Source organism: Lutjanus erythropterus, chromosome 8 (assembly GCF_056507025.1).
Source record: "Lutjanus erythropterus isolate fLutEry1 chromosome 8, fLutEry1.hap2, whole genome shotgun sequence".
Taxonomy (NCBI): domain Eukaryota; kingdom Metazoa; phylum Chordata; class Actinopteri; order Lutjaniformes; family Lutjanidae; genus Lutjanus; species Lutjanus erythropterus.
In genome coordinates, this window is record NC_139324.1 from 17,980,569 (window position 1) to 18,006,315 (window position 25,747).

Genomic DNA, 25,747 nt, shown 5'->3' on the forward strand with positions numbered 1-25,747 from the left:
ATATTAACAACCTTAATGTGTCACAAGTCTGAACTACCAGAAATGAGAACGGCTGCAGAGATTTGTAAAGCAGGGATATTCATCTGCCTCATAAAAATTATTTTTTTAAATCTTTTTTTTATCTTTGAAAATTATGTTTATGAAAAAATATGCTGAAACTTGTTATGACCAGGGCTGCATATAATATTTATTTTCATTGTTAAATGGACTTACATTCACCCATGCACTCACACAATCACACAGTCATCAAGGGCAAGTTGAGGTTCAGTATCTTGTGGCATATGGACTGAAGGAGCCACGGATCAAAATGTCAATTTTTCAGTTAGTGGACGACACGCTCTGCCTCCTGAGCCACATCCACCCCAAACATGAATTAATCTGCTCATCTGCTGATTATTATTGTGAAAAAGGCTCATCACAATTTCCCAGAGCTCAAACCAATGTCTTAAAATTGAGTCTTTAAAACCCAAAGACTCTTTATTTACTATTATAAATGACAAAGATAAGAAACAAATTCTCACATTTAAGAAGCTGGAACCAGCAAATGTTTGTCATTTTTGCTTGAAAAATGACTGAAATGATTAATCGCTCATCAAAATAGTTGGTAACTAATTATTTATTGCAATTATTTTGACCGAAATTGCAATTGTGATATGCAGTGTGATTAGTGGGAACGATCCTTTTTGCATCACAGAGTCATTATACTAAGTTCTTTGAAGGATTTACAGCCTACAGTATGTATGATTGAGGAAACGTAACTTGAGCCATGTGGTGAAAGTCCGAGTTCAGTATCCAAACTGAATAAAATAATGTCTGGTACCTTAAAGAAAAACTTTTTAATAACATAGTAATGAAAATAGACACAATAACAGCAGAACAAGCGAGCAAATGAGGAGTAAATAGTCAGGAAATAATAGCATTTGTCAATATACCATGGTTCCAAAGGTACCTGTGTCATGTGATTTCAAATACTCATTATTCTGAGTTTTCTTGCAGTGATAGTCCTCATTTGTAAGACATTAATCACTTGTTTTTCTGTCTCTGTGCTGTTGTGAGAGTACCGTGGTGGTGGTAAAACAACAGTGACTGTGGTGCAGAGGACAGCTCTGCTGGCACACTGCTAGACTGCGAGGTTTATAAGACTTGTCTGCACTGTGGCCTGTCAAAAAGTCAGTACCTGATGGTGGTTGAATGGAGAATTATGAGGCTGTAGAGGTGGGGCAGGTGCCACAGAGGTTTAGTCAGTGCTGTATTTAGCTTGACTGAGATACGGTTGGAGGTGTTATTGTGTATGGGTAGAGGATGCATGCAGCGATGTGTGGGTCAGGATATATTTAGCTTCAAAAAGGAGGGAGGGGGCAACAAGTACAGTGGTTTAAATTCCAACAGAAACACTTCCGCAAGTTAAAGAAAAAGTGTCTGTATCACTTTACCTGAACTTAAAGCTACTGCAAGGAACTTTGGTTTTGATTTTGGAGGCTCCTCTGTACAAAAGCGGCAATGTTTCAACTGTAATAAACACAAAATAAGAAGTCAAAATGCTTCTTTTTAACCGACTAACGCACTACTCACTGGAACTTTGGCTGGGAAAATGTAAACACAGGCTCGTTCATCCGATTTAAAGGAGAATCAAACCCAGGGGAAGGCATTAAGAATAACTGTATAGAAATAGTCAGTCTTCTTGCAGATGGTCTCTTTAACTTACGCAGGTCATATAGAAGCATCAGCAATATATTGGGACCGTTTCATAACCAGTTAAAAGCTTCTTGTAGTAGCTTTAAATATTTAAACACACAATGTATAAATTCTGCAGCGAAGGTTGTCTCTCACTCTTAAAACAGTAACAAAAGATGTGATTTGATGATGATGTTAAGTAGTGTGGGATCACTGAAATTGTTGTCTTCACTTTTAAATAACCACTTTAGCTGGTGAAAATCTGTGAATGACTCAGGCAGAAATTCTGTTAATGAATGAGGTAATCATAAAGAATTATCCAAGTTATGTTTAGCATTGATACTTTTTTGAAATCTCATGTTTAAAACATTATCTGTTTAATTATAGTATCTGGACTTTTAAAAAATGATCTCAGTGCTTATTCAAGCTGAACCTCAATTCAGTTCAGTCTTTATTTTCCTGCCTGAAATCAATCTTGCTAGAAACCCAAACCGTGTCCAGTGACTTTTTCCATGTACCAGTGCCGTGCCCGGGTTGTTCATTTAAAGCTACTACAAGGAACTTAAACATTTTATTGATTTTTGAGGCTCCTGTTGACAAAAGCGGCACTGTCTCCACTGTAATAACCACAAAATATAACATCGAAAATAAAATTAGAAAAATCTCCCCCTGCTTCTTTGAAACTGGCTAACCTCACTGTGACTTTGCCTGGGAAAATGTAAACACAGACTTGTTTAATCTGATTTCACTGAGAATCCGGCCTGGTGGAAGGAATTAAAAATAACTATACAGAAATAGCCAGTCTTCTCAGAAATAGTCCCGTTGCTTGTGTAGGTCATATAAAGGCCTCGGTATTAAATTAATGAGGTTTTGTAACGAGTTACAAACTCATTGTAGTAGACATGTTTTTTTTCTGTGGTATCTAAATAGGTATCATTTTTTAATTTTAGTATTCTATTGAAGTTTAAAACTGCACAAGATATCACATGCCACATTATATAACAAAAGAACAAATGTTTTGTGTGGACAGTTTGATCATGACTGCTCTGGGAACAGGCCAGTGTTTTCATATGTAGCATTATTAATTTGTGATGGAAGCTTCAGAGGAGGCTACAGCTGTCATTTGTGGTAAACACTCAGCTGATTCAGAGTCTTGCAGCGCTCATAAAACCTGTCAGCGCAAGTCAAAGCTCTGGATTACACAACTACTCTCTGATTCATTGGATTTTTTTTTTTTTTTCATAGCAGAAACACATTTTCACAGCGAGTGAATGAAAATAGTTACTTCATCCTTACGCTCAGCTACATCTCTCTCGCAGGGAACAAATAACATTAATGACTCCCATGATGGACATCATTGCTGTGTCCCACTTTCAGTTTTATTCAGTATCCACTGTACTAAATGTAATAATGTATTGCTTTTGCAGTTGGTATTCAAAAATTAAACCCTTGTATACCAATAGAAAATTATTATTATTATAATAATAAGCACCATTGGACATCAGTCAAATCACGACTTTAAAATACCACTGGTGATGAAATCCAACAAAGAGGCAGCAAAATGGTTTATTTCTGAAAATGTAACTGTTATTTAGTTCTTTCTGTTATTTTTAGCAGCTGAGAGCAGCTCCTCCATTTCCCCTTTTGCATTGCATTGTGGGAGAATAGTGTGAACAGTGCACTCAAAGATGAAGTTTTTTTTTTTGGTCTACATGCTGACTGTACAGTACACTGAGTTTTGTCACATTTACAGCATGAACACACAACACCTGTTTAGAATTAGTGTGTGACAGGGATTTGCAACAAAGCTCTAGACTTCAAAGTGATGACAAGTATTTTATCACAAAATAGCTGATAGCATTAAAATCACTCAAAATTTTTAGCTTTTCATTTTCTCCTTTTCTTTTTTTCTTCGCTCCCTCAGTCTGAATGGAAAATTACAGCAGAGTTTCAGGCTCAACTTGGTGCGAGTCCTTTCATTTCAGCAGGTCACATCTCAGGTGTGAACACATGTCTGTCACAGTTCTGGTTTATTGATATGACCAGTAATAACTCTTCAAAGAGCAGGTATGTCATCCTTCAACAATGAAGGAGTAATTGATCCAGAGATGAAAAATGTTGTGTTTTTCTTCTTAGTTGGGTTAGATGAAGACATTTGAAGACCCCTTTGCGACTCACTAATTCTGTGTTGCACAAAGCACTGAAAGTGAAGTCAAATACGAGCTTATCAGACCACTTTTCCTGCGTTTATACTCTCATCTTAGAGCAGCGTGAACGTTTCTCTTCTCTCTTTTTTTAGCTGTTGGTAGAAGCAAGAGCCAGGGAGGCTCCCTCTGCATTAATAATACAGTACATGCTACGGAAATACTGAATGCTAATGTTCAATGTGATATTTTATACCAGTCAACAGAACTCCTGCTGCACTTAACTAGAGTGAAGTGAAGTGCAAAGAGAGGGAGAGATGGATATTGTGTGATATTGTGTGTTTTTAAAATGTCAGTTTCACTAAAGTCACACAATAACACAAATAAACTGATAGTGTGAATATTTTTGGGGAGTAATTGTCAGAATATGTCAGAAATTTAATATAATATTCATGAGTGTGTTTTCATTAGTGTCTAATCTCCTGATTTTGTTACCTCAGAATAAGTTGTTTATATCTGCAGAGGACACTGATCCTCCTTCATAGAGCTGCCATGTTGCACCGCGTTTCTACTGGAGCCTGACTGATATTGGACTGTTAGAGTAATGCCAATACCAATATCAGGGAGTAAGAAACGTGATTTTGAAAATATTTTTGGTAAAGAACAGAAATAGAATAATAAAGCCTACATAAATATTTTTTTTTTTGCGATCATCACACAAAAGACCTCTGACAAAGATATGTAATGGAGGCAGGATATGTTATAGTTTAATAATTAATGTTATTGTCCAAAGTGATATTAGGACACTGACACAATAAACTTTCACTGGAATTTTTAATAATTATAAATAATTATAATAAAATGGAATTAAATTAGCATATATGTAGGCTATATATTAAACCTGAATAAAGAAAAAAAAAAAAAAGTAATAATATACAAAAAATGCTGCCTGTAAAGCTAACAAATAAAAACAATCTGTTGTGTTCTGTTAAAAAAAAGAAGTTTTCGCATCATGCACCATATTTATAATCTGCACACTTGATGCCACAAAATCCTACACATAGGTCATTTAAGTCACGGTACAATATTACTATGATTTTAAACATTTTGTAATGTGCTGAATATGCTGAATACGATAAGAAGTATTGCCATTTATTACCTTTTTTCAACTGCAAATTATGTCCTTAAAGGAAAACTTTGTCAACATCTTGTCCATGTGTCTTAAATCATTGTCATTGCAGTGAAATGGGATTGTCAAGCACACAGACCAACAATGTCATAAAAATCTGCTATCGCACTGACCGCGACCTCTGCTGACCTCACCTGAAAAAAACTCAGCACCAACTGACAAAGCAATTGAGTTTATTATTCTGGTACTACCACTGCTAGTCTAATTCACATTTGCAGTATTAATAATTTATGTAAAAAAAGATTAATACTTGGTTTTAGTGTATTGTTTCAATATTCCCACACAAAATATTATGATACTGTGCTGTACTGAATGTTTTCCCCCACCATGGATGGATGGATGGATGGATAGACAGATAGATAGATAGATAGATAGATAGATAGATAGATAGATAGATAGATAGATAGATAGATAGATAGATAGATAGATAGATAGATAGATAGATAGAAATTTAGGAAACCTGACTTTCTTTTACAATTGTTTTCTCTCTTCTCACAGGTAGAAGAGAATTTGTCCAGCGGCTGAAACTCGAAGGAACACTAAATGTGCATGATGGCTGTGTAAGTGCCCCACGTTTTCATCTGTTCGTTCTTTTTATCAGTCTCTGTCTAAGAAAAAACAAATGTGTGTGTTGTTCTGCAAAAAAACAAACAAAAAAAAAAACAGTTCATACCACCACATTTCCTCAGTCAGCTCTTGAAGCCTGAGTGTGGAACAGAGAGCAGCTCTCTGACTTCAGGCCAGGTGGTGGTTAAGTCCTCCAAGAAACCTGAAGCTGACACAACAGTCACACGTCCTGTCACACTATCAGCCCGGCCGTCAGTCCGTCCAAAACATCAAAACAACCACAGCATGCAAATCCCAACAGAGCTTCAGTTTAACACCTGACTCGTCTTCACCAGCAGTAAAAAGGATTTGAGAAGCATTTTTATTGCATGTTATCGATATATTATCTGTTTTAAGTGAGAGTCTGTGTTGAGAACTAAAACTATCAGAACCTTAATCATTTAGTTGATCAACTATCCAGAGACACGTGAAATCAATTTTAGAGTGTAATTGTACCAAAGCAATACACTGAATGCACATACGCCCCAACTGGAGACATAATTTCAATCCTACTCTCTGATCCATGTGCCTTAAAGGGACAGTTCACCCCAAAATCAAAACATACATATTTTTCCTCTGGTTTGTAGTGCTATTTATCCATCTAGATCATTTTGGTGTGAGTGTTTTGAGCATTTGGTGTGCGTAGTTTTGGAGATATCGGCTACAGAGATGTCTAACTTCTCTCAAATAGAATGGGACTAAATGGCGCCCAGCTTGTTGTGCGCAAAGCACCAAAAAAATATGTTTGACAAACTCAACACCAGTGTCTCTTTCTAGAAATCATGGTTACTCAAGATAATCCACAAACTTTGAGGTGAGCTGTTTCATGTAGGAACTACTTTCTTTCAAGTAGGTGCCAGGAGGGCCTAATTGCAAAAAGGAAATAAAATAAGATAAAAATAAATAAATCAATTTGAACAATTATGAATTATTAAAAGTGTAATTTAAAATAATATGTAACATTTTGAAATCTGTGCCCATCTTTCTAATTGCCTGCCAGACAGAACTTCATTCATTGTGTCGTAAGCTGTCTTTGTTGACCCAGACTGCCACCAAGCTGCTCTACTCTTGAAATTTAGTGCTAACTCACAAAAATGGGTGTGTTTTTGAAAAGGAAAAGACTTGGCAAGCAGACAAACTGTCCAGCTGACACAACCTGAAGAACTCTTGGCCATGTAAAATAAATGCTACAGCATACATGGAGTGAGGATTTACTGTCGCATGTAAGAATGGCTATGACTGCCCCAAAATTAATTGTCTGCTTTGAAACCCTCTCAAGTGAGTGTTTGAAATCTCAGTCCAAACTTCATTGTGACTTTAAACAAAGTCACTCTACAGATGCTGAAAAAACTGTCAACTTTGGGTTTTTAAATACATCATACAGAAGTTGGGCCCTGGCCATAAGCTAATGTAAGTGTCCGAATAAAAAAACAATTCCGATGACGGTTATATCATACTTGATACTTCAAAGAAGAATTTGAAAATGTAAATGACTGTTATCAGGGTATAAAACCAATCATCTGTTGATCTTTAGAAATCAAGTCTAACAAAGGCATAGCCGTCAGTGCTAAAAAAAAAAAAAGTTTAAACCAAAAATTGAACTGAATTGTGATGTTGAAATTGAATATCAAATCAAATTGTAAATTTGGAGAATCATGACACCCCTGCAAATTATACCTTTAAGTTGTTTATTGGATAAAAACAACACACATCTATTCACAGCTTGTTCACAGCTTCTAAAGAGGATTTTCTGCTTTTCTATGTTGTATATCACTAAAAGTTGCATACTTTGGACTTTGAAGGTGCCTCCTCCGGCTCTGGTTATATGTGATGTCATTATTGTCATTTTTTTTTCTTTATAGATTAATAATTAAAGAGAATATCAACAGATTAATTCGTATTCTCTAAGACAAGGATATGTTCACACATACTATTTAAGCTTCAGGTTAAAAGAATTTGATAATGTGGCACATTTTCTCTTCGGAGGCTTTCTCCATGAAGTCATAGATCATCGAGATGGCACCACTGGAGTATTAACTAAAAGGGCTGTGCAGAACAACGGGTTGACCCTCGATTATTTTTATTTTTCTGTAGCTACGCACTTCTCAACCATGTCAGCTGTTAGATAGGAGAAATGGTGGTTTTGGCGCTGAAGGGTGAGAAACAGCCGCAACAAGCATTGCAAAATCCATAAAAAACAAGGAAGTAGGAGTCCCATTTTGCAACTGATCTGAGACACTTGCAAAAGACAGCTGTCATTTGTCAGAGAATGAAACACAGTAGAAGGTCAGTGTTTTTCCAGTCGACAAAGTTCAAACCTTACAATATGACCAAGACGTAGGTTTTACCAGATCTTATTAAATCTACAATGTGCCTCTATGTTGTACCATATTATGCAGACCTGTGGTTTTAACGAAATGCATAATGATACTTGATAATGATTCTTTGTCTGAATCTTCTCATCACCGTCTGTTTATATTTTATCATGTGAGATACACGCGACAGATTTGCCCACACTCCATCACAATCATATTTCAGCCTTCTTCAGATGATGTGCAGTTTCTCAAGAATTTATTTTAAAATGCGTGGAGTTCAGTTTGCAGGATGTTGTAAATGGATAGATGTGCATGAGAATGAACTGGACTGTAAAGGTGGTGTAGTGTCACTGACTGCAGCAGAGTGAGTGCGGAAATGAAGAGCAACGGTGTGATGATGACACACTGAATGAAGCTGCAACAAGCAGATGTTGAGATATTGATCCACACATTGACAGTGAACAGTGTTCTGCTCTCGTACTCTACTTTACATTCTTGGATGGAGTACAATTAAGTTGAATGTTTGACCATAATCTGATGGTAATTTCTGCGAGTTTAATGATAATTAACACTCTAATTAAAGTAATTTGAGTTGGACAAGAAAATATTGATTTTCTTGTTCACTATCAATCCTGCTCTTGGATAAAGATTCAGCTCAGAATTTCACGCTTTTAAAAGCGCTCCTTTTTCAGGAATTTAGTTTTATTGTATAATATGTAGACTGAGGCCACAACTAATGTTTATCTCATCAATAAATCTTTTAGTGGTTCCTCCACAACCTCTTTTGTGTATGAGACGCTAAAACAAACCGATGTCTATTTGTGACCCCTTGTCACAAGGTGCATGTTAATATGTTGTAGCCTCAGACAGTTTCATTTAAATAGTTTTTAAATGAAACTGGGCGTAAAGTGCTGAAATGATACCAGTATCTCACAGACATGGGGTGAAACATTGTCTGTGTCTATTGAGCTTTAAAAAATCCCATCAATAGACTTGTGTGCATAACGCTGCATATTCTCAGATAAAATAAAACAGACATTTTGTTTGATAAATGACTGCATGATAACTGCAATGTAAACATCTGTGTCTTTGCATAATCCAAGTTCTCGTCTCTCTGCAGGTTAACACTATATCCTGGAACGACACGGGTGAATACATCCTGTCAGGGTCAGACGATACCTTTCTGGTCATCAGCAACCCGTACAACAAGAAGGTAGGCTGTAATTAATAAAGTAACATTTGGGTGCACTTCCACTCAGAATATCTGACTTTACTAATGGTTAAAAAGGCAGGTGAAGATGACTTTTGTATTTGTCATTTAGCTACTTGTAGTTTTTGTGTTGGTGCCCTTTTCTCCTGAGAGTTAAAATGATTTTTAAGACATTGTTTTAACTTAAAGAAAAATCTAAGTAAGTAAGTCTAGTTTAGTTCCGTGCTGTAATTTGTTTCCTCAAGATAAAGTCACAACAAAGGCAGGTACGAAAGTTAAAGAATCATCTCATTTTATGATCTTTTTAGTGATGCTCCAATGAATGTTTTACATCAAACCATGTCAGCAGATTAGTTCAATAGCTGTATATAATATTTACCAAAATTATCAAAATAAGAGGTAATTCTGTCCCTTTTTACACCAATAAAAACAGCACTTTCTTCTTCAAAACTAATTGCAGAACACTTGACTAGATTTCCTCTTTTGAATTGAATATGTATGTTTAAGTTTAAGGTCTTGCGTGTTTAAAGGGATAGTTCTGACTGTCTTTTCCATAGTCAGTATATTACTTACTTCTTGGCACTTCTGCTGCTTCTCTGAAGTGGGTTGTGCCAACTGCCATCTACTGTAGGTAATACACTGATTATGGATAAGCACCTCATGCATTCCCGTTTCAAATAATCTGAACTATCCCTTTAAAGCTGGAGTAAGGATCTGGGACAAGAAAATCTCAGCCATCACAGGTTTTTTGATTTTCTTCCTCAGGTCAAGAAGTCCATACGTTCAGGTCATCGGGCGAACATCTTCAGTGCAAAGTTCATGCCCCACACTAATGGTCAGGAGATCGTCTCCTGCTCCGGGGACGGCATCATTTACTACACCCACACTGAGAAGAGTCCTGAGTACAACAGACAGTGTCAGTTTACCTGCCATTATGGAACAGCTTATGAGGTACTGAACAAAACAAATGTTTCACAGAGCGTACATACCTTTCTCTCACAGTTTCTGCCTCCTAAGCTCAATTTCTTGTCTGTTTTGTCAGATTATGACGGTACCAAATGACCCCTACACATTTCTGTCATGTGGGGAGGACGGCACGGTGCGATGGTTTGACCTTCGCATGAAGACGAGCTGCACTAAAGAAGACTGCAAAGATGTACGGTGACAGCTGCTATATGTTTCCTCCTTTCAGTTTGTGGTTCGTCATGCATCAACACTAAGGGCGAAGGTCTCCTTATCACAGATTAGAGTTGCAAATTTTGTGCATTTTCCTAACCCAATAGTTGAAAACATCAACAACCAATAATTGATTAATCCTTGATATTAATAACATAACTTTTTCTCAGTCTAGGCTTTATTTAAACTGTTCTAGAGGCACATTAGTTATCTAAAACATTAATTCGTGAAGCACCAACAATTTAAATGAATGTGATAAGGCTCTCATTCAAAACGGCTGCTCTCGTTGACCTGTTCTTATTTAATAAATGCCGACGCCAAACAAATGATATCAGAGGAGAAAATCTGTGAGCTCTAGAGAAATGGCACACAAACAAACATTGTTGGTTAATAAGTTTTGTTTGAATTCTTAATGACGGGTGGCCTGGTTGTTCAGTCGGTAGAGTGTTCACTCCGTGTGCTGAGGCTGTGAGTCCTCTGCGGCTGCTGTGGATTTGACACCACCTACGGCCCTATGCTGTGTCATTCCTCCACTCTCTCCCCCTCTTTCCTTTTATATCTTAAGCTGTTCTGTCATTAAAGGTATAACCCCCCCCCAAAAAAATATTTAAAAAATAATGAAAAACTCCTAATGTTGATTAGTGATAATATTAATTAACATACCTATCACTAATATCTGTTTACTTGTTGATTTGTGAGGATCTGTTAGTCTTTTTGCTGTAGAAAAAGTGGCACATTATGTTTTTTGTCCAGATTACTGGTCTGGTTTTTTAAACTGTTAAGTACATAATATGCAATGCATATATTTTTTAATAAAAAAAATGGGTCTCATTTAAAATCTAATGACCCCAATGTTTAGTGTTACATATTTCTGTTTCCTCTTTTATGTTATTTATATATATTTGTTGTATTTTGTTGATAAATCTTTTTTAGTTGGCTAATGTTATCAATAACAGTTTGGTATTGATGATGTTTCATCATCATTTCTTATATGATTTTGTCCTCAGCACTGCTCTCTTCACAAACTACTTTATGTCACGTGTGTGTGTGTGTGTGTGTGTGTGTGTGTGTGTGTGTGTGTGTGTGTGTGTGTGTGTGTGTGTGTGTGTGTGTGTGTGTGTGTAAGTAAGAAAGAGAGGCTGTTCCCTCTAGATTGTGTTGCATCTTCTCATATTTCTTGGTTGAGATCCGTACCTGTGACATTAAAACTATCAGAGTAGTTTGACCAGACTGTTACCTCCTTCTCTTAATTCATAAACTGTCAGTGTTATGAGTAGATCAATAATCCACCAAAGACAATTTTTCTGAATTGCTCAGCTGGACCAAACTGCTAGAGCACGACTGTCTTCAAATCTATGTTTCTGTAAAGATGTGGTTGCTGTCGGTGTTTGTGGGCTTCAGGACAAGCAGAAATTGCTTTATTATTTGTTTTTTTTAAACCTTACCTGATTCTGTTTGCTTTGATTTTAGGACATCCTGATAAACTGTCGAAGGGCAGCGACTTCTATATCCATCTCTCCTCTGGTGCCGTACTATCTGGCTGTGGGCTGCTCTGACAGCTCGGTGCGAATCTACGACAGACGCATGCTGGGCACCAGAGCGACAGGTAAACTGTCTCACACACTCATATCTTTCACTCAGTGTCCTCTGTCTTTATATTAGTGCTGGTACTATAGATTCACGTTGACTTTAAGACATTCAGGAGTTAAAGTCATAGCATCAAATATTGAAAATAAGAAGATAAACGGGCTAAAGTCACATATTCCTTTATTAGTCCCACAATGGGGAAATTTGCAGTGTAAGAGCAGCATGTGGATAGCAAAGTAGATGAATATGAGTCATGAATATGAATAAGGATAAATAAGAAAATGATAAGTAATAAGTAACCAAGCAATATAAAATATGAACAATATGGGGAACAAGGGGAAATATAAAAATATATAGGAACAATATATACAGGACAATATAAATAATAAGCAGACTCAACAAATTTACACCATTGCTCATAAGAAAATATTGATATTGCACATCATGAAATGAAGTGAAATTAAACCTGAGTGAATGTTTATATTGCACAGTCAGTATACATTAATATTGCAGTCACTGTCAGTGTTGATGTGTGTGGTCTACTGGGAGCAGTGCTGGTTGTACAGTCGGACAGTAGCAGAAAGGAAGGGCCCACAGTAACGCTCCTTCGCACACGTAGGGTGAAGCTGCCTGTCGCTAGCGGAGCTCTCTGGTGCTGTTGTAGTGTCCTGCAGGGGGTGGGAGTCATTGTCCATCATGAATGACAGCTTTCCCATCATCCTCCTTTCTCCCACCGTCTATCCACCATTGAGATGCTGCTGCTTCAGCAGACCACTCCATAAAAAATGGCTGATGCCACAGCAGAGTCAGAAGGTCTTCAGGAATGCCCCCTGCACTCCAAAAGACCTCAGTCTCCTGAGCAGATAGAGTCTGCTCTGGACTTTCTTTTAAAGTGCAGAAGGGGAACTCCACAAAGTAATAAAATGCAATTTATTCTTAAAGTATACCTTCATTTTTGACTGGGGAGAATTCTTGTAATTTGCCTTTACGGTAATTATTACTAAGTCAATATGACAGATGGTGGTAATGAAGCAGACCTGAGGGGATTCTCTTTGCGTCATTTCTGCGGTCCCATGTGGGAGCTGTTTATTGTTAGATGTTAGATGAATATAATTTTATCTTCCTCCACTGAAATGTTATTTGTTGAGCATCCTTCATACGCAAAATGTTTTTATTCAGTGTGAAAACAAAGAAAAGAACAGATTATTTAAATTATTTATATCTCACCAACAACACATACAAGACATAAATGCATTAATGACACAGTGGAATAAAAATGTACATTTTCCAAGCTTTTATCTTGTGCTCCTGTGTTAAAGGAACAGTGTTTGGGATTTAGTGGCATTTAGTGGTGAGCTTGCAGATTGTAACTATCTCGCCTCACCCTTCCCTTCCAAAAGTGTAGGAGAACCTACCGCAAAACTTGTGCAAAATTTAAAAGGCCATATCTAGAGACGGTGTGTGGTTTGGGCTTCTGTAGAAACATGGCGGCCTCCATGAAAGAGGACCCATGCCTTCTGTAGATATAAAGGGCTCATGCTAAGGTAACAAAAACACAACTTATTTTCAGGTGATTATACAACAATGAAAACATACCTACAATTATTATATTACATTTCTGCCATATTCTGTCAGTAGATTCCTCAAAATTTCTTTCCTCTAATTGTTCATTTATCTCATTAGATTTTTTTTTGTATAAATTCATCCAGTTAAATGTTATTTGAAACTGTACTTTGATGTTTGTTGGCTAAAGCTTAAAAAAAAAGACATGGAAGATTTTAAAAAATGAATAGAACAGAGGAAAGTAGAGAATAAAAACTGCTTCTCCTTGTACTCTATAGTAGTATTTTAATATTAGTTATTTGACAAACAGGAAGTCAGTGCACAAATAATGTTAAATCTTCAAAATGCATACCCAAATCAATTAAGAAAATCAGGTATATAGCAGAAATGTTCGTGTGAATGGCAGTGGACTAAAGTTAGAGTGTTGAACAAGTGTATAAAAACATCGTCAAAAACATGCTGTCCTCATATTCAAATGCAAAGAATTCCCCAATTTGTGTCCAAAGCGCTTGTTGTAGTTTTTGGTACAGTGTGAAAAAAAGAGTTTGAGGGTCCAAATAGTCAGGGACACGTCCAGAACTATATGAAAGTGTCCCGTCAACAGAGCTGACACAGTAACTATCACTCCGTCTCATCCTCAGGTAACTACATGGGCCGGGGGACGACAGGCATGTGTGTGAGGTTCGTTCCCGCTCACCTGTCCAACAAGTCATGTCGCGTAACGTCTCTGTGCTACAGCGAAGATGGTCAGGAGGTGCTGGTCAGCTACTCCTCTGATTACATCTACCTGTTTGATCCCAAAGATGACCAGGCCCGAGAGCTGAAGGGTCCGTCTGAGGAGAGAAGAGAGGAGGTGAGCGCACAGCATGACTCCAGTCAGGCAGCTTTCATCACATCACACATCACATGAACCCTCTTAGGAACTGTGTGGTTTCAGCTGTGGCAGCTCTGTGAATGGTAACGTCAGTCTGTAGGTCTGTTGGCCCACCACTTTGGTCCAGACTGAGGCATCTCAGCACCTACTGGGTGGATTTCCATGAAGATTTCTACAAACTTTTATGGTCCCCAGAGGATTAATCTGAGTCAAGTTGGTGATCCCCTGATTTTTCCTTCTAGCTATCTTAAACTCTCATGAGGTTCACATTTGTGGGTTTGATGGAATTGTCTCAACAACTATGAGATGAATTGCCATGAAATTTGATAAATACGTCCATGTTCCTCTGAGGATGAATTCCCTGCACAGTGTAGTGAGACGTATATCTGTTTTACGAGCTGCATGTCCATTTACTTCCTGTCAGTGCTATAATGATGCTACCTTTGCCAGTTCACCTACAAACTGAAGACAGTTAATTCACTTTCCACAGTATGATTGATATACATAGTTACTAGCACTAGGGCTGCAACTAATGATTAGCCAAATCCAGTACAATGGAAGTGAACAGTGTAACGGTGACCATGTTTTTAGTCAAAATACATGTGGATCCGGTCTGAGAGGCTACAGTTGATATTTATGCTAAAAACATGGTGTAAATGGTGTCTTTTGGCGTCAAATTTTAATGTTGTGGCTTATGGACACTGGGATTACACCACACAAGCAGTATGGAGACATTTTGTGGGGGTTTTTTGTGTTCTTTTCTCACATTTTAAAACTGGTCACCATTCACTTCAAATGTACTGGATTTTGTTGCAACGCTGTTTTCTGCTGAAGCTTCAGGAAAGGAGTGAAATTTCGTTTATGGGTGAACTATCGCTTTAAAGAAATAAACTATTATTAACAATAATAATACTAAATTAATAAACAGATTCATATAAATAGCGACCTTTTAAATCTGAAGCCTGCAGTGCACTAAAGAAACTTCACTTGACTTTTCTATTGAAGTTTTTAGTGCATTTTGGCCTTAATGTTAAATTGAGCAGGTCAATATGCTCATCTGTGCCTGATGGACTGATGGGTTTATCATGTTATTATTTCAACATTTTTTTATGCCAAATGCAGTGCCTTTGAGGGTTTCTGGATTATATTTGTCATTGTTTCTGGTTAATATATTTTATTACATTTGGATTACACTATATTATTTGAATCAACTGACAGTACTAATAATTATGTCCAAAAAAGATATTCAGTTTACTGTCATAAAAGGACTAAAGAAACCAGAAAATATTCACCTTTGAGAAGCTGACATCTGAAAATTTGGACATTTTTTATTCAAAAATGACTCAAAATGATAAATCAATTATCAGAATAGCTGGCGATTAAATTAATAATTGAGCGATAACTGATTAATTGTTACAGCTCTAAATAGCACTTACAGTTTGTTTTGTATATCGTGTTTTTGATCATTTTGATAATCACCTCAGTGTCTCAGATAACTGCAATGTTAGCTAGCTAAATGGCATCATCATTTTCAATCAGACTTGACAGAAATAAACTCTCTGATGTTTGGCCTCCCTCTCACTCCTCTCCCAGGCTGATAGGGAAGTGATTCGTTTTGAAGGTAATTTACTGGACACATTTGACCTGATGGTGCTGTTCGAGGTAAAGCCAGAAAATCAGTGAGGAAGAAGTCAGTGGGGTCCTTCCTGTTGGGAGCATGGATGTATGTGCAAAATTTCATGACTAGTTATTTGGATATTGTAATCAGGATCAAAGTGGTCAACTGACTGACCAAAATGACTCATCCCAGAACCATGCTGAGAGAGAGAACATGAAAATTGCAAGTTATGAGAATCTTGTTTTGTCTCAGAAATCATCCAAAAGCCCTTAAAAACACTGAGGGTAACTTGATATAAAACAAAGAAAAGCAAAACATCCTCACTTTTGAGAAGCTAGAACCAGAGAAAAGTTTGGCATTTCTGTCTTGATTTCACTGCTGAAACAATAGAGTAGAATATCAAAACCAGAGATGCAGATATATTCAGTGCTGCATAAGAGGCTGCAGCACCCTCTCTGGTAATTAATTTTGAGCGGTTTTACCATAAAAATGAACGTAAACTTGTGTGGCAGTCTTCCATGCAGACAGTGATGATTTTTTTTGTGTTAAAGGAATGTTTTGTGTAAACAATCTGAAGAAGGCACCTTGTTGTGGCTTTGTGCTTCTCTAAGAGCTCTGCAGACATCAATGCTAAAACTGGCTGATGCAGTGCAGTGAGGGCAGCAAATGACCCTGAAGAACAGGGCAGAGGAGAAGAAAATGCATGATGGATAATTGATTAAGACCAAATTGGGGCCTTTTTTGAAAATGTTTCTTTCTTAAATGTTTTTAGGTCATCGTATCAGTTTTGGTGGGCATTTAGTTTGAGAATCAGATAAATGAACGACTGGAAAAATTGGACCTGAAGTGTTTACAGAGAGTGCTGGTCTTCACGTGTGTCTGAATGTGCTGGATCATGGTGCCAGTGTTTGAAAGCCTCGTGGGGAGTTCAGCTGTGTCGAGATGCAACCACCACACACATTCCTTTCCAAATACAGTGACCGACGCAGGCAGTGTTCCTCTATCGTCCAAAATAGTTCAGGCTGAGGTGGAGGGGAGGCTCATTACCCCCGCTCTCCTTTTCCACCTGTAACCTCATTTGTTCAGGCTCTTTTTCTCTCTGATTTGTTCTGCTATCTCTGTCGGCCTCTGCTCCTTTTCACCACCTCCAGCCCATATCCAGACCTGATGACATCCCCTGAGTGAAGCAGTTGATTGTCCCTGCACTAAGACCCCCTTTTTCTATTTCTGGCTCTCAGCCTGTTGCCCTGCAGAGAGAGCCAGGGGACTGGAAAGTGAAGGCAACCTCAGTCGTGCAGGCGGAGGGGAGGAGGGGGACACTTTTAAAGAGGACACTGACAGAGACGAGCAGTGTTTTGCTTTGGCAGCGGAGCTATTTTTGACCATGCTTTGACTGACAAACTGCTAATCTTTCTCTATGCGCGCATGTGTGTGTGCTTCCACAGCTGAGGCAGCCTCCAGTGAAGCGCCTGCGTCTGCGAGGTGACTGGTCTGACACTGGACCTCGAGCTCGTCCTGAGAGCGAGAGGGAGAGAGATGGTAAGATCAGAGCAGACATGTGTGTCCCCCTGCTCGTGTCATTTTAAGTACCGGTCTCAAGTAACAGAGCAAGCCACTGACACAGTTTCCCAACAGCCCCCACATTTATGTTAAGAATTTAGTGTTCAACCCAGCTTGCAAAATGAAGCTTTAGATTTAGTAATGATTTCATTTTTTTGCAAGGCTGTTAAATTACAACATAAAAATGTCTCTTCATCTTGCATTTTGCAAGCTGCACCTGACTGGGCAACTTGTCGATTTAAACACTTCAGCTGTGCCACACCTAAACTGTCACTTTCTTAACCTGCAGCTCACACAGTTTAGCCTTTCATTTACTGATTTTACACCATGGTCTTGGTAAATACTTGATTCAGATTGGCTGCATGGGGTCCATTAATTCCTGATAATGGACACTGACTAAGTAGTGCCAGTGAAAATGCCTGTTCACTGATCTAACTTAATGTGCCGCCTGTGTATAAAATGAGAAACCATAGCAACATGGACGCAGTAAAAGCCTCAATTCAGTGCAATGGCAGCTACACCTGTTTACAAGCCTTAAGTGCCTCCTAGAAGTACACTGGCCCCCTGAACTGACTGATATTTAGTATGACATTAACAATGAACTCACATCCGATTTGCTGTTTGACTCTACTTCAGTCTGCAGCCAACAGTACATATAGTCAGTCATTTATTCGAGAAAATCTTGATAATGATAACAGGATAACAGGAAGTGGATGTGAAAACTTCATATTTCAATTGCAAAACACATGAAAATATAAATTTATAGTCTTAATTTTTGGGGGCCCAATGGCATAAACAGAATAATCCCCTTCAAGGTGTCTGTTGTGTAAAGAGTAACGTACAGTGAGCAGGTCATTATTGATTAAAAACTTGCTGGGATTTATTTCACAATAATGACCTGCTTACTGTTCTTTGTATATGGTTACATGGTTATAACATGGTTACTTCTAAAAAAAAAAAACAATAATTTGACACAAAATATTGATTTTAAAATGATTTTATGAATTTAGAAATCATTTTATGGATATAAAAATGATTTTATTGCTCCTCTAGAGTCTATGATCAGAACTGTGTCCATAGCAACGGTCTGTTCTTCATTGCAAAGGCCTGTAATATAGGAATGACAAATCTTATAATGCTGTAATTAACCAATCAGAATAAAAACATTAACAAGGCTGTGTAATAACAGGAATGTATGGCAAGCACCCTGAGCTCCTCATCACTTTTTCCAAGAGAGTGAAGTCATCACTTGCTCACCTCTGACTCTGATTCTGATTGGCTAGTACTCATTGCCTTTGCTCATTTGGGTTTTTGGGTTCATTTGTTCATTCGGTATATGCAAACTTTACTATAAAAAGAGCCGTTTTAGTCCGTAGAGAAAAAAAAAATCTGTCTGGAGCTGCAACTGTTAAATTCTCTATTTTCCTCTGAGACTTTTCTTGTTTTGGATTAGGGATCCATAGCCAGTTTAGTGAGACTTGTTATTTCTATGGCTCAGCTATTTTTCCTCTAAATTTTGTCGGTGGCTAGTCCTATGTTTAGGTTTATGTGATGAAATAAATAATGAATAAACCTTTTTTTCCATTCAGTGTATAGTCTACATATTTTAACAATTGGAACAACAATGCTAAATAAAATTTAAATGCTAAAATAACATCTGATATTCATTTTTAAAAAATTTTTTGTCAAAGCCAAATTTTACCTGGTGCGATGTCTTGAATCACGTCAGATATTACCAGCTTGTCCCAACATGTTCATCTTTGCCATGTTTGTGTGAACACATCCAGTGTTGTAAAAAGCTGCTCTGAACCTGTGAACATTTTCTTTCCACTCTCTCACAAGGTGAGCAGAGTCCAAACGTGTCTCTGATGCAGAGGATGTCGGACATGTTGTCCCGCTGGTTTGAGGAGGCCAGCGAAGCTCAGAGCAGCAGAGGAACTCAGAGGCCTCAAACACGACCCAGAGGTAACTGCTCCACCTTATCTGAAAAACTGTTTAAAGAGGTATTTTGGAGGGATTTTACCGTTTTTATCAATTCTCAAGTGGTCAAATGCTGCAATTGTGCACCAAATCTGTATAATAAATGGAATTAATCCAATTGCTGCAACAATTTATGAGACATATGATTGGCTGTGATTATCCTAGAGGTCACAATGGGCCATTTTGAAATGGCTACTATGGGGACTAACATCATCACACATGAACGAATACAAGTGGGCTCATTGAATCCACAAGAGTTTCAGCTTTTCAGTCAGACCTAATTTATGCAATTCCAAAACTGTTTAGTGTCCCCAGTGTGCAGAAATATTCAAATAGACCAGGCAAAAGTAACACATTTATACGGCAACCAAAAAACTACATGGCATCAGCATGAAGTGGACATGTCTCTAAAGGAGAGACAAATGGGTGTCTGTAGAACTCATTTAATTCAGATTAGACTGAAACCATACTGTATTTTTGGGACTGATACTGATATAGGGGAGTAAAAAAATTTGGATACCGATATTTTGGCTGATATTCTTTACACAGAATATAATACACAGAATCCAGAAATATATACATAAACACTCATGTTTTTGATTTGATCCTTCAAAAGTGGTTAGCACTTGTGACAAAGATATGTAATGGAGGCAGGGTGTTTTACAGTTTCACAATAAACTAAATGATCCAAAATGATATCATGGCACTGAAACAGTTAACTTTCACTGGCAAAAACAATCATCAATATGCCTATAAGCCAACAATTAAAAATAATCTGCATTATGTTCTGTTAAAAAAACAAAAGTTTTCATTTTGGCCTGTATTGGACAATATATTTGCCAATACTGATATAGACCCATTTGAAAATGGCTGTTACCAGTTTGTTATTTAACCTAAATTTTGAGCGTTATTTAGCCGTTTTCCCAACATGCTGGCATGGCATGGTTGCTACCAATGGACTTCTTTAGGTCATTTAGTTTCAACATACCAACATCTTCACTAGCTTTAAAATTAAGCCCACTGACAGTAGTGTCGGCTGCAGAGGTGGCTATCACCATGGAGTTGAAAAAGTTAAAGTCAACACTTTATCTTATAACAATTCTTAAGATCGTAAACATAAATTTATTTTCTTGTTTCAGGAACAGCTGTCCGTCCAGAGGGGGCATCGAATACTCCAGCTGCTCCTGCAGGAGGTTCCAGTCAGGAGTCCGGCGTTACAGAGAGGCCCGTGGGAGCAGACGCCCCAGAGGTACCTGCTGGTCCTGCTGCCGCCGCCACTGCCGCCATGCCTAAATCCACTTCCTCCTCCTCCTCCTCAGGGTCATCATCAACAGTCACAGCACCTCCTCCTTCCAGCTCTTCATCCGTGGAGAGCTCGGCTCCTTCCTCTTCCCCCCTCACTTCCTCACCCGACTCAGAGCAGACCAGTCAGGCCGACACAACCGGGACCCCCACGCCGACACCCACGCCCACCTCAGAACCTGCACTCTCAGGTAGGAGCAAAACACACTCCTACACCACAACTGTCCTCCTCGGCGCAGCAAGTAGGTATCCTCAGATCAACTCCCCTGTGCGTTTGTGGGTGTGAGTGTGTGTGTTAGTGAGTGTGTGTGTGTGTGTGTGTGTGTGTGTGTTTGTTGGAGCCACTCCACTCAAGCAGCAGCCTCACTTCACTCTCTTCCCCTCCTCCAGCATCCTGTTGTCCTTCTTTCTCCTTCGTTTATTTGCCTGCTCCTCCTCCTCTCCTCTCCTCACCTCCTCCCCTCAGTCTTCTAATCGTGCATCACTCTCCCTCTCTTCCTCTGCCTCTCTGTCAGAGTACGGTCCTCATCGGCTGCCCATAAGTTTAGTGTGTAGGCGTTTGCAGAGGTTACTCCGGCTGGCCGACCCACCAGGACGGGGTCAGCGAGCGGCCCCTTCTTCTTCTTCTTCTCCTCCTTCCTCTTCCTCTGCAGCCCCTGAGAGACAGTCACAAAGAGCTGCTACTACTGCCGCTGCTGCAGAGATGCAACCCCGTACAGGTTACCCACCACCCCCCGCAGCACCTCCTCCTCCTCCATACGGGCTGCTCGCCTGGGCCCCCACCCCTGCCATTTTCCCCCTCCCCTCTGTGTATTAAAGCAGACTTGTCTGTTTGTAGAGGCAGTTAGGCTCCAGAAAGACCCAGTCTTGCTAGAACTGACCACTAATCCCACAGTGAGCCTCTTTCCATTCCCCAGTAATGCACTCATTAACCTCTGTAGTGTCACTGTGTCTCCATTGTCTGCTCAGCCCCTCACTCACTAACGCGCTCACTCCATCACTCCACTTGTTGCTTGAGTTTTCACCTGCAAACTCTCCTGCTGGAGTGGCACCAGCTGGTATGAAGCTCTGCTTTGGCGTCCTCATGGCTCATGTGGTTGTTCACCCATGTTTGATGATACATGCTGATCAGCTGACTTAATTACATAGGATTTGATTCACTTTGGTTTGATCTCACTTAAACTCGAGAATCGTAACTAAAAGCCCTTTTCAGACGTGGAATATCTAACATTACTTGGCTGCATCTACTATATCTGTTAAAGTGGTGGTTTTGGTGTCTGTTTTCGTAAATGTTCCCTGTTGTTTGATTCTCTGATAGAGCCACAGTACTCTTCAAAATTTGACATATGGGGCCAGTTGCACCAGTAGGAGCTACGTTGGTCATAACTTTGAATCCGAAGTCTGACCTAATAGTTACATTAGTTGCACCATCTCGGCTTAAGCCTATTTCTACCTCCGTTATGTCTCTCCAAGTTGATTTTTTTTGGTTTAGTTTATTCGACAAAGGATCAAATACAATAGTAAAAGCAGTGTCAGTGTAAATGACAAGTCCAATACTCATTTCCATCATGGTCCCTGATGTTCCATCAATCACCCGTTGCCACAACAACATGGAGCCACCCATTCAATGTCCACTGTTTGTCCTTTTTCTTAATTACAAGAGACAATTTGTTCCATTAAATGGCTCCAATTTAAATGACTGCTTCTTATTAGTTATTATGTTGGACTGCTTGGCAGTTTTCTTGTGTTGGCTGTACAGCTCTAGCAATTTTCTTATGTCAATGTGAGATGAAGTAACTTTTCCTTTATCTTTGGTCCTTCATAATATTGCTGCAAATTAGAAGTGATTAGCTACAAATCATCCACACAGTGGAAGACTGTTAATATGTTTTAGCATCACAAGCTGCTTGACAGCAGCCATAGTCTTGTGCACACGTGTGCATCACTAAGGCCAAGCATAGTTAAGACTAGGCTTAAGTTTGGTTGGTGCAACCGACGTCAAGTCCATTCTAAAGACTGGTCTTAACAAAGACCGACTTGGCTGTTAGGACCAGGCTTAGTGCAAAGTTGAAAAGTACTGATATAAAGGGAGATGTTTATTTTCAGTAATCTCACTGGCGGCATTAGTGATGTTTTCTTATTTTGGAGTTGGAACCTTAATGAATGACCACTGTGAGCTGGACGGATGCTCACCACTTGTACGTTTTCATTTTTTTAATAGAGAGTAAATCCACTGACAAAAAAAATGTGACTCTCATTTAATTCCTATAATTTCACAAATTGTTTTGCTGGAGTTGCAGCAGTTAAAAAAATGTCCAGTGGGCTTAAACCTCTCTTGCCTGCACTGATCTGACATCCTTAATAATAGAAAAAATGATAAAATGAAAAGATGATAATTCGCTGAGGAATTTATTACAGTGCTCCTAACACAAACACAACTGGCATTTAACCTCTCTGAGCATATTTAACCACGTGCTCCTGTAGCCTTTGTGTTTATGTGACAACATTTAATTCAGAAACACTAAGTGGTTTTCTCCTGTCAGACTGTAGTTGTGACTTGCATGTAAAAAGTATTACATGATTCCAACATGAAAATGACACATAAAATTTCCATTGCATTTATGTAACACGGTGTCTGAAAGGGGCTTTATTGGACAGTTCTTGAATTGAATAAAAGGTTGTTCCTTTTATTGTTTACGTTAAAACCAGGCTGCACTGATTAACAGCAGAGAATTGGGGCTTTTGTTTGGCTGCCACATTTGTTATCGTTCATTCATATCATTTAAAAATATGTTGAAGAAAATGCAGTGTGTAGCAAGAGGACATTTGGATTGTTTTGAGCTGTCAAAAGTGAATTTAACTGTAAGGTTTCTATCTCCCATTGTGGTGTCCTACAGTACGCTTGATGGTTATAATCGTATTGAAGGAATTAAGCGTGTATAAGTAGGATGTGTAGTGAGCATGTGTGAACTTGACATGTTCTTGTTTATGTTCCAACTTACTAAACTCTGACACTCATTTTGCTTGTAAAAGCTGAAGCTTCACATACAGAGTGTGAAATGATCTCCCCTGTTATCAGATGAAGCTTTTTTTTTTTTTCTTTGGCTGATTTTACAGCTCCTCCTGCTTGGCCTTGGATCGTTTTTTTCCCTTTATTTTAACTTGAAGTTTTTAACCCTCGTAACTGTGTTAGCCCTCAGGTTTGACATCTGTCTGCGATGTTTAGTCGGTCTGATTTGTGTTCCAGATTCCCCCTCGTCTGTGGTAAACAAACAGCTGGGATCCATGACTCTTGATGAGCAGCAGGGTGCGTCCTCTCCCCCCACCCTGCCATTCACTTGCTGTGTCTCCTTCACCCTCCCTCATACACACTTGCTGTCATACCTCTGCATAGTCTGTCGTCATTTGTTTTCATGCTTCTTATTTCTGTTTGTCCACCACCATTATTCTCAGGATCTGTCCAGATACATGCAGAAGACAGAGTCTGTCTGATCCAAGTTACTCTTTCTCAGATGGAGGGATACTACTATAATAATGATCTCAATAATAACAATAATAATAATGGTATTAATAACAACAACAACAACAATAATAATAATAATAATAATAATAATAATAATAATAATAATAATAATAATAATAATAATAATAAATGTAATAATGCTACTAATAGGAAGAAGCATAATAATAACTGAAGTATCAAAATCACACTAATCCCTGTGTTATCTGAATATCATCTTAATATTGATTTATTGATTTGGTATGCAGGGTGCAGGTGGGACGGTTAGTTCACCCACATTACACCAAAAAAACAACAACAAAACTAGTGCTGGACGGTACAGCTGAAAAATTATTATTTATTTATTATTATTTCAGTCAGTGTTGTTAATTATTAATAATTTTAATGACTAATGATTGTTTTAAATAAAGGCTGATATAATGAGTCACTCGGATGATGTCCTCTTGGGCTCTGGCAACATGAAATGGAAGTTTTCACTGCATGTTATTTTATGATTAACCAAGTCATCATTTTTACTTGATTACTTACCAGCAAAAAATCAGCATTATGATCAGTTCATTCTATATTAGTTGACCAACTAGGTAATGTAATCATTTTATTTATCAAGGCACTCAAGTAACAGACTTAACAGACTTTTAGACTTTTCAAAAACAAACAAACAAAAAAAAAAAAAAAACTGTTCTTTTTATTGACTATTTCCTCACTGTCTGCACTCATTTTCTCACTACATGCTGTTTGTGTCGATGGTGCAAATGAGCAGTTATTGGCTGTTTGTGTGTCACTTGTAGCGCGCTCCATTATGAAGGGATACGACAAGCTCCTTATGAGCCAGGACATATTTGTTAAGCGTTTTCATGGCACTTTGTGTTTAAATGATTAAAGTGAAACTATTGTACATTTTATTGAACATTTTTCTTACTGCTATTGATGATACATATCACTATTGGTTTTTTTTCAAAAACAAACAAAAATCTAAACACATAATCCCACTTTTACTTAATTTTGTTTTTTCTTCTCCAGGTTCAGAATAATTTATGGATTATTTTCTTGATGTTTGTCCATCCGTCCAAAATCCAAAGATATTTAGTTTAATATCAGAGAAATATAAGAATATTAGTGCCTGTTGTCTTATAGATGTGGCCAAGCTCAGCAGGGCATTTCACGGTTGTAATATAAACTTGTGAGCGCTGTGGTGGGTGTAATGTAAGACTGAAGCTGCTTCTAAATGATCTCATATTTCTGTTCTGAAATTCATTGTTGGCCTACATATGAAAAGCACAGATACTAAAATATGGGCAGTAAGCTGATTTCCCAGCCAATTTATGGGTTTAGTTTTAATTCACACCCAAGAGGCTGAAATAAGTACATTTTTGGCATTTTAACTGAAAGGATCTCAATGGACTAAATCGATTACCTAAATCGTTGGTGA

General features: G+C 38.2%; 1 protein-coding gene across 6 annotated transcripts in view; it reads left to right on the top strand.

Annotated features, from left to right (window-relative positions):
- dcaf6 (ddb1 and cul4 associated factor 6) overlaps nucleotides 1-25,747 on the top strand; it is a 35,653-nt gene that overhangs the window by 2,714 nt on the left and 7,192 nt on the right. For 3 of the 6 annotated variants that reach the window (XM_084724786.1, XM_084724787.1, XM_084724788.1), the window contains exons 2-12: nucleotides 5,506-5,567; nucleotides 9,049-9,141; nucleotides 9,904-10,089; nucleotides 10,181-10,294; nucleotides 11,785-11,920; nucleotides 14,106-14,317; nucleotides 17,402-17,495; nucleotides 19,359-19,481; nucleotides 20,636-20,989; nucleotides 21,314-21,517; nucleotides 24,046-24,105. In XM_084724786.1, the coding sequence (XP_084580912.1) occupies nucleotides 5,506-5,567; nucleotides 9,049-9,141; nucleotides 9,904-10,089; nucleotides 10,181-10,294; nucleotides 11,785-11,920; nucleotides 14,106-14,317; nucleotides 17,402-17,495; nucleotides 19,359-19,481; nucleotides 20,636-20,989; nucleotides 21,314-21,517; nucleotides 24,046-24,105 (1,638 nt within the window). The remainder of the gene's footprint in view (nucleotides 1-5,505; nucleotides 5,568-9,048; nucleotides 9,142-9,903; nucleotides 10,090-10,180; nucleotides 10,295-11,784; nucleotides 11,921-14,105; nucleotides 14,318-17,401; nucleotides 17,496-19,358; nucleotides 19,482-20,635; nucleotides 20,990-21,313; nucleotides 21,518-24,045; nucleotides 24,106-25,747) is intronic. The other 3 variants (XM_084724789.1, XM_084724791.1, XM_084724792.1) reach the window with 3 other exon arrangements.